At 35.5% G+C, this 9,395-nt stretch overlaps 1 protein-coding gene across 4 annotated transcripts; it reads left to right on the top strand.

Moving 5' to 3' along the window:
* The first annotated feature begins 829 nt into the window (after positions 1-829).
* On the top strand, positions 830-7,730 carry LOC133303335 (homeobox-leucine zipper protein ANTHOCYANINLESS 2-like). 4 transcript variants are annotated; one of them, XM_061503256.1, is made up of 11 exons: positions 830-1,578; positions 1,727-1,932; positions 2,070-2,187; positions 2,284-2,575; positions 2,726-2,979; positions 3,137-3,238; positions 3,345-3,557; positions 5,043-5,217; positions 5,651-6,016; positions 6,625-6,629; positions 6,921-7,730. In XM_061503256.1, exons 1-11 carry the CDS (start codon positions 1,372-1,374, stop codon positions 7,290-7,292), a joined length of 2,310 nt encoding a protein of 769 aa, XP_061359240.1. In that variant the 5' UTR covers positions 830-1,371; the 3' UTR covers positions 7,293-7,730. The 4 variants fall into 4 exon arrangements, with proteins under 4 accessions (XP_061359240.1, XP_061359232.1, XP_061359224.1 ...); XM_061503248.1 differs by lacking the exon at positions 6,625-6,629 and having other exon boundaries at positions 830-1,041; positions 1,246-1,578; positions 2,284-2,979; positions 5,651-6,018; positions 6,921-7,728; XM_061503240.1 differs by lacking the exon at positions 6,625-6,629 and having other exon boundaries at positions 830-1,044; positions 1,246-1,578; positions 2,284-2,979; positions 5,651-6,018; positions 6,921-7,728.
* Positions 7,731-9,395: the final 1,665 nt, after the last annotated feature.

Raw genomic sequence — 9,395 nt, 5'->3', positions numbered from 1 at the left:
TAATAGAATTAAAATTCTTTATTTTGCAATTGTTTTCATAATCAAGCTCTTTTAAGCAATGGCACTTACTTACACGGAACAAAATTAATATTTAATAAAAACGTACCATTGATAAAATCACACAGGATGGTACATATTTTTTGTGGGTACACTGTAAGTAAGTATATAGATATGAACAAAGAAGTAGATATTCTTACTACCAAATTTCTTTACTACTAATTTACTATCTATCTAATCATCATTGAATCAAAGAGAGAGAATGCTAAAAAGTTTTTGAAAAAAGAGAAAATGTTGATCCAATGATAATTAGATAGGTAATAAGTTGATAGTAGAAAATTTTGGTACTCTCCTCGTGAACAAATAGACAAAAGAAAATAGTCTCAAGTTTATATTTTCCGTGATGAGTTGTTGCCATATGAGTGGTTTAAGCTAATTTAGTCAAATTATTGAAACTTGAAAGTCCCAAGGGAACAGTTTAGGAAAGATTGCTAGCACAGAGAGAGAGAGAGAAAGAGAGCCCCGTGGGGTGGATCTGTGCAACATTTTCATTTGTAACTTCATTTTCTTTCGTATCCCCAAAAAGTTACTCAAAAGGCATATTTCAATTTTCACAGTCATTCACAGGCTTTAAAGGGTTAAAGCAAATATCAAAGAGAGAGAGAGAAATAGAGTGAACACATATAAAGGTACAGAGAAAGAAAGAGAGTAATATCACAATATGAAGAGTCAACCAAACCTTTTTGGATGTATGTATTTGTAAGGCTTTCAAGAGTCCACATGTGCCCTTTTATTTGTGTCATTTTTTTTTTTCTTTTTTTTCTCTCTACTCTTTCCTTTCTTCTCTCCCTCTTATCTGTGCAAAAGTCCACAGGAGTTTCATTTTCTAACCATTTTCTTCAAATATTCATTTCTTTTTTCTTCTTCTTCTTTGAAGCTTTAGCATATAGTCAAGCTTAGCGGTTGGCATGCAGAGAACGAGACGACACACACTGAACTGAAGACGCCATGTTAGCCTTTGATTTATAAGGAATGAAGAGCAAAGTAGTAATGAACTTTTATTTTTTAAATCTTTTTTCTCTCTCCAAATAACAGTAGGAAAAAAAAAACAATTTTTTTTTCTTTATCCTTTCCTCTCCTCTTATCTATTTTTCCTTTTTTTATTCCTTAAAGCTTTAAAAGGTTAGATTTTGATTGTCATATCAAGAATATAAAGCTGATACTGAGAAACCCATTTCATATTTTGAGGTGCTCTCTGGCTTGGAAATTCTGGGGTTTGTTGAATAGACACAAGTTATCATTCACTGCTCGATTGTCAAAAGAACAAAGTAGGGGGGGAAAAGAAGAAGAGGAAGGGGAAAAGTGGCTACTTTGATGAGTTTTGGGGGGTTTCTTGAGAACAAATCAGGTGGTGGAGGTGCTAGGATTGTAGCAGATATACCTTACAGCAACGGTATCAACCACAATAATAACAGCATCAACAACGATACAATGCCCTCTGGTGCAATCTCACACCCTCGATTAGCCACTCCAACTTTGGTTAAATCCATGTTCAACTCTCCTGGGCTCTCTCTGGCACTTGTGAGATAGATACATAGATACCTTCTTCATTGATACTTTCTTCTTCATTGATACTTTCTTCTTCTAAAGTTTTGTTAAATTTGATCAGGGTTTTTAGTACTATTGCTTATTTGTTTACCCTTTTTTTTTTTCTTTGGGAAAAATTCAGCAAACTAATATAGATGGACAAGGTGATGTGAACGAGAATTTTGAGACAAATGGTTTGAGAAGGAACAGGGAAGAAGAACATGAAAGCAGATCTGGCAGTGATAACATGGATGGTGCTTCTGGTGATGATTTTGATGCTGCCGACAATCCACCCAGAAAAAAGCGTTATCACCGACACACTCCTCAGCAAATACAAGAACTTGAAACGTATGATAATTTTTCTTTTTTCCATAAAAAATTTCACCTTTTTGAAAGCTTCCTTCTTCCAACACTGCATAAATTTTTTAACTTTTTTTTTTTATGGTGGGGTTTATCTGAGTTTTTTATTATCTTACGGATTTTAGGCTGTTCAAGGAGTGTCCTCACCCAGATGAGAAGCAAAGACTTGAACTCAGCAAAAGGCTTTGTTTGGAAACGAGGCAGGTGAAGTTTTGGTTCCAAAATCGAAGAACCCAAATGAAGGTAACACAGTTTTTTCAACACTTTTACTAGTCATTTTCACATGGAATTGTTACTTGCTTTTTGGGGTTCTGATATGTTGTTGTTTGTATGTACCAGACTCAATTGGAACGCCATGAGAACTCGCTGCTAAGGCAAGAGAATGATAAGCTTAGAGCGGAGAACATGTCTATGAGGGAAGCTATGAGGAACCCTATATGCTCAAACTGTGGAGGTCCAGCTATTATCGGTGAGATTTCACTTGAAGAACAGCATATTAGGATTGAGAATGCTCGATTGAAGGATGAACTAGACCGAGTTTGTGCCCTTGCTGGCAAGTTTTTAGGTCGCCCCATTTCTTGTTTAACAAGCTCAATTGGTCCTCCATTGCCAAACTCAAGTTTGGAGCTTGGTGTTGGCAGTAATGGTTTTGATGGTTTGAACACTGTCCCTTCAACATTGCCTTTGGGGCATGATTTTGGGGTTGGGATATCTAGCCCTTTAGGCATGGTATCACCTCCAACAAGAGCAACAACTTTGGTCACTGGCTTTGACAGATCAGTAGAAAGGTCTATGTTTCTAGAGCTTGCTTTGGCTGCAATGGAAGAGTTGGTGAAGATGGCTCAAACTGGGGACCCTCTTTGGATCAGAAGTTTAGAAGGTGGAAGAGAAATTCTGAACCATGAGGAATACACAAGGATAATGGTTCCTCCTTGCATTGGCTTGAGACCAAATGGTTTTGTCTCAGAAGCCTCTAGAGAAACTGGCATGGTCATCATAAACAGCTTGGCCCTTGTTGAAACTTTAATGGACTCAGTAAGCAATTCAACTACCAATTCATTTTTCTCCAACTTTTTCCCCCCCTCCCTTTATTATTCTTTGTTGTTTTTCCAATTTTATGTTCAAATATATTTATGTGTGTGTGTGTGTGCGGAGAAAGAGAGAGAAACTTATTTGCTTTCTGTTGCCACAGAATCGATGGTCAGATATGTTCCCTTGTATGATTGCAAGAACCTCCACAACTGAAGTGATATCTAGTGGAATAAATGGAACCAGAAATGGTGCCCTTCAACTAGTAAGTTAAAAATTGTTTTCTTCCAATTAGTTTTTCTTTCTTTAAAAGTGGTGGATTTTATTATTATTATTTTAACCACAATTTTTTTATTTTTTTTTATTCTCAGATGCATGCTGAACTTCAAGTCCTTTCGCCCTTGGTTCCTGTCCGTGAGGTCAATTTTCTACGCTTTTGCAAGCAGCATGCAGAAGGGGTATGGGCTGTGGTAGATGTGTCCATAGATACCATCCGAGAAACTTCTGGTGCACCCACTTTTCTGAACTGCAGAAGGCTTCCTTCTGGTTGTGTGGTGCAAGATATGCCAAATGGTTACTCTAAGGTAAATATTTTGCCAAGTTTCTTTCTGGTTGTTAATATGGGAATGACTGGTTTTATGTTCTTACCGCATTTTTAGAATCTGCAATTTTTTGAAGACAGTAAAAATGATTTAGATTCTGCCAAACGTTGGGTTCTGAATAGTTTTGATAATGGGTTTTATTAATCTATAGGTATCTTATATTGTAGAGAGAAACTAGGTGGGTCCCACCATTACAAGAAAAAAAAAAAAAATGAGGTACAAAAATTGAAGTGAGAGAAAATGAAATAAGCTACCTTATGTAAAAGGAGACTAATATTTTCCTTTGTTAATACAGGGCCACCTACAAAACCGTACTATCTCACTTTCCTTTGATGTTTTCATCTCATTTAAATATTGTATTTTTTTTTCTTCAAGTGGGGGCAAGTATCTGCAACATGGTAACTTAGTTGAGCAATATTTAAAGAGGGGCCAAAACACCATGCTAAGGAATCATGGGGCTTTTGCTTTTCCAAGCTACTTAAAAGAGAGCTCATGGTTCGAAGTAACTATAAGCTTGTTTAGTGACTACTCACTCTAGAACCACTCTGTCAGTGATGATTCCCTTATTATATTTTTAGTCTCTCAAAGAATTTGACCCTCAGCTAGGATGCTTCCCCTTGTCTCAATTTTATTCCAAACTTCAGTTTTCAACAATTGATTTTGATCCCATAAAACTATTTGAGTAATGCACCATGTTGCATGAATCTAGGCTAATCCATTAATTTATTCATAGAAGCCTCCGTCACTTAAATTTCTGTATCATGAAACACATTAATTACATATCCCTTTCAAGAAATTTGCTTTGTAATTTTCCACCTACTTTTTTTATTCTATAAACAATTCATATGATGTTTCTATTCCAATCTACTTTTATGCTACATTGGCAGTTCCCCAAGCATTATTTAATTCATGAGACTGTATATGACCTGGTTCCAGCCCTATAATCCATAGGTCTGTTATTAAAAAAATAAAATAATATTCAGTGCAGATCCTGTGGGTCAAGATCAAAGACTAGACATTTTGTCTTTTTCTTATATGAGTGTTTTGGATGAGTTCACCACACTGCTATAACAAATCTCGATGTTCCATTACAGTGCACGTAGCTACTCTATAACCCGGATAACTTTATCTTATACCAATATTTTATGTACCTTGTCTATAGTTGAGCTCAATCTTCAGTCTTTTCCAAGATTTGTTTTTTTATTTACATAAAATTATTTGTTGTCCTTATGCAAAATAACTAGATCATGATTTCACCAATTAACTAGTTTGTCCTCGGTATACCACTGCGGTAATACTTGATCTTCAAAATAAATGACACAATACTTAGTAACTCATAAATTAACACGTCCATTTTGTAGCATGAATTCAAAATCAATATCACATAATACATGTATAGAAACTTGTCCAATGGTGGGTATGAGTGAGTATATATATATGACATGGTTGATTTGGGTGAATATGCAGGTGACATGGGTGGAGCATGCAGAATATGACGAAAGCCAAGTTCATCAGCTCTACAGGCCCTTGTTAAGATCAGGGATGGGCTTTGGTGCACAACGTTGGGTTGCCACCCTTCAACGCCAATGCGAGTGCCTAGCCATCCTTATGTCCTCAGCAGCTCCCTCTAGAGAACACTCAGGTATATATACATCAAGGGAAATTATTCTTATATATATCGATATAATAAATTTTAGATCATTGATTTGGTTGCATCTATAATACATATCTAATAAACCAGAGCCGTTAGCTAGATACAAATAGCATATGTAATACATATCTAATAAATCAAAGCTCTTAGGTGTACATCCAAATTAAAAATATAATTTACACTAATGTAAAATGATCGTGACCTGTATATATTGTATTCAGGCTCAGGATTATTTTGTTCATCCCATTTATATATAACGTTTTTAATTTTTTAATTATATGAGTCGTTGGATAGAAGCAAATCAATGATTGAGTGTAATACTTCTTAACCTAGTAACTTGTATACACACGCTAACATGTGACTCAGGGACAACACCAACATGCACATGGTCTAACCTAAGGAGTTGTGTTATATGTGTATGCAGCAATAACCTCAGGTGGAAGGCGTAGCATGTTGAAGCTGGCGCAGCGCATGACAAACAACTTCTGTGCTGGTGTATGTGCATCAACGGTGCACAAATGGAACAAGCTGAACGCTGGGAACTTTGGTGAGGACGTGAGGGTGATGACAAGGAAGAGCGTGGACGATCCAGGTGAACCACCGGGAATTGTGCTGAGTGCAGCCACCTCCGTGTGGCTCCCAGTTTCACCACACAGACTCTTCAATTTCCTAAGAGACGAGAGGCTTCGAAGCGAGTGGGATATACTCTCCAATGGTGGACCCATGCAAGAGATGACTCACATCGCCAAGGGTCAAGACCATGCCAACTGTGTCTCCCTCTTACGAGCCGGTGTATGCATTTCAATCATCACTTTCCATTTTCAATATCATTCTTTGCTACTAAAACATATTAGTTAGGTGGTATATGCTTAATTCTTTTTAGATTAAATACTTTTTTGTTATCAAACGAATTTCACGATACCCGCTTTAGTCTCTAACAAATAAAAAGGTTCGTCCTTAAAAAATTCAAAATGAACACATTTAGTTAAAATCATAATCCCTCACAAATTCTAAAAAAACCAATATTAGTCCTCAAAAGGACTAAAATGATTCCATTTTGTATTTATTAAGGACTACGATGAACCTTTTTATTTGATAGGGACTATAGCGGGTATCGTAAAATTTGCGGAGGACCAAAAAGAATATTTACTCTTCTTTTTAACAGAATTATTTAATGTAGAGAATATATGTGATTTATTAAAAAAAAAAAACATCATCCTTTTCTTTATTATTATTAGAGGTTATAAATATAGTTTTTGCATTTTAGGATTTGTTAAGAGTAATTTTTTATGTTTTTTAATAATAAAATTCCATAAAATATGATTTGAATATTGTATGAAGAAACGTCGATCTTGCTTTGTCGTTTAGTTTTGGGATAAAAAGGTAAAATTTGAGAAGGACAGGTTTGGAAAATTTGGAAGTATCTATGAGAACAATTTGCGGCAGAAATAGGACAGTGTTTGTTTCAGTAAACTTTTGCAAAAAGTCAAAATACAGGACTTTTGTCAACTTTCTATGTTTTCTCACTTCTGACCTCATTATTTTATGTTAAATTTTGAAAAACAAAATTTAGAAGAAGAGATAAAAAAAAAAAAAAAAAAGTGGTCCAGGGTTTGACTAGCTCTCACATTGAATTTAACGACAACGACAACTCGAAATTTTTTCTTATTTTTTTGTTTTTGTTTTTGTTGCAGGCTATGAATGCGAACCAGAGCAGCATGTTGATATTGCAGGAGACATGCACAGACGCGTCGGGTTCGCTTGTGGTGTACGCGCCGGTGGATATCCCCGCCATGCACGTCGTGATGAACGGCGGTGACTCGGCGTACGTGGCGCTTCTTCCGTCGGGGTTCGCCGTCGTCCCCGATGGATCCGGCGGTTGCGGTGAAGGTCATGGTGGCGCGTCTCAGCAGAGGATGAGTGGGTCCCTTTTGACGGTGGCGTTTCAGATACTTGTGAACAGCCTCCCCACGGCGAAGCTCACGGTGGAGTCGGTGGAGACGGTGAACAACCTCATTTCGTGCACTGTTCAGAAGATAAAAGCAGCACTTCAATGTGGGAGCTGAATGTCACGTGACACACACATCGATTGTCACGTGAACTCTTTTATTTTTTTTTATATTGGTGTTAAGTTGTTCTTTATTTTTGAAATTAACATTTGTAGTTTAAGATGCATTAGGTGGCGCGTGTAAAGGACCCGAGGGGTGGGGGTGTTGAGTCAAGAACGAACCGCGCGTGTTGATAATACTCCTTGCATGGTGGTAAGGATCCGAGACACGAACGGGTCAGGATCTTTAACACAAGGCAAGGGTGGTGGTTCGGGTATTGACTCGGGTCGACCCCTTGTCTGCTCTACTAGTAGCAGAGAAAAAACAAAAAACGAATAGAAATGTTGAAAACATGGAGGAAAAAAAAATAAAATCTTTTGATTTGGTGTATTTATTATAAGTGTTTTATTAGTGTTATGTTACATGATTTAAGTGTTATTTTCGACACACAAAAAAAAATGGAGAGAGTGTGGAATGATGAAAGAGAAAGAAAAACATGTGGACTCCACTTCTTTAATGTGTGTGTAGGAAAATGATGTTATATCATGTTACATGATAAACATAAAACCCTTATTATAATGTTGTCATCTTGATTTGTATTTGACTTGAGTTTACTAGAATTGGATCTAGTTTGTTGAATATGATGAAATCAATAATTTGTTTTTTACGGGGATAGTTATACTTACCACTAGGTAAGTTTACTATCCTTACCACCAATTTTATCACTGTTAGATTAAAATTAATTCTAACGGTCTTTAATTATTCCTTATAATCTTAATTTTTCTCCCACATTCCCTTTATCTTTCTCTCTCTAGGTTTCCATACCCTTTCTCATCCTCTCTTCAAACTTTCGATCCTGCATCTATTCCTGGGTAAGTTCGAGTTGAATTGGATGCTAATTCAGGTTGAGAAAAAAAAAGTTTTCATTATGACTATTGATGGATTTATTTCTGTTAATTGGCCAAAAGTTATTCAGGAACAAATGGCCAAAAGTTTGAGTTGAATTGGATGCTAAACAATTGGCCAAAAGTTATTCTGTTGATTGCTCGCTCTTCATAATACTGGTGGGATTAGGGAGGGTCTTGTGAATTCTTTTTTTTTTTGGTAATCTGTGAATACATTTTTTATAATTATGAACTATTATTTCTATTAATCTGATCATCTTCCCTACAAAGCGCACAACAATTGAAGAGAGGATGTGCAGCGAGTTAAAATGAGTTGTCACAGAGAATCGATATCGAAAGCGCACAACAATTGAAGAGAGGATGAGAGAGGGTATGGAAACTTAGAGAGAGAAAGGCAAAGGGAATGTGAGAGAAAAAATTAGAATTATAAGAGATATTTATGGACCGTTAGATTTAATTTTAATCTAACGGTGATGAGATTGGTGATAAGGGTGGTAAATTTACCTGGTGGTAAGTATAACCATCTTCTTTTTTATATATAAAATTAAGTTCATACGAGATTTTTCTTTGCTCAACTTTAGTAATTTGATGTGTCCTTCATTTGTGTAATAAATTTTGGTATTTATTTGATAAAATTAATGAATATTTGATAATATTAACACCGTGAACATCATCTTGAATAAAATTTTACAGACGCCATATGATACTTATATAATTTTAAGAGATGCATAACATAGAGTAAGGATATTCTAACTACCAAAAATTCTTACTACTAACTTACTACCCATCACATCATCATTGGATCAAAGAGAGAGAATGTTAAAAAGTTTTTGAAGAGAGAGAAAATGTTAATCTAATGGTGATTAGATAGGTAGTAAGTTGGTAGTGGAAAATTTTGGTAGAAAAAATATCCCTCCTCCGTAACATAAAGTAACTACTAACTACAATGAAACACTCAAAAAAGTATGTTACGTACTTCACGTATAAATATCATCACTACGTAATATATTATTACTATTTTTTTTTTTTGGTAAACATATTATTACTATTTTATATTAAATAATAATATACATTTTTGTACGTATTGTGTTTATTATGTAATGTATGCGACTTGTTCAAACAAGTTTTATAAAACTATTTTGGGAAATATTTGAAAATCCCTGTCTGCTTTGCTCAAGAATGATTTATTTCTTTATTTTTAATCGTTAAAATAAAG

Source organism: Gastrolobium bilobum, unplaced genomic scaffold (assembly GCF_033153095.1).
Source record: "Gastrolobium bilobum isolate Gb01-03AN ecotype WA unplaced genomic scaffold, APGP_CSIRO_Gbil_v1 utg18394, whole genome shotgun sequence".
NCBI lineage: Eukaryota > Viridiplantae > Streptophyta > Magnoliopsida > Fabales > Fabaceae > Gastrolobium > Gastrolobium bilobum.
This window is presented reverse-complemented; position numbering and strand designations above follow the sequence as displayed.

Coding starts and splice junctions, on each gene's coding strand:
- LOC133303335 (XM_061503248.1), top strand. CDS start 1,372: ATGAGTTTTGGGGGGTTTCTTGAGAACAAATCAGGTGGTGGAGGTGCT. Junction 1,933..2,069: donor CAAATACAAGAACTTGAAAC/GTATGATAATTT, acceptor TACGGATTTTAG/GCTGTTCAAGGAGTGTCCTC. Junction 3,558..5,042: donor TGCCAAATGGTTACTCTAAG/GTAAATATTTTG, acceptor GTGAATATGCAG/GTGACATGGGTGGAGCATGC.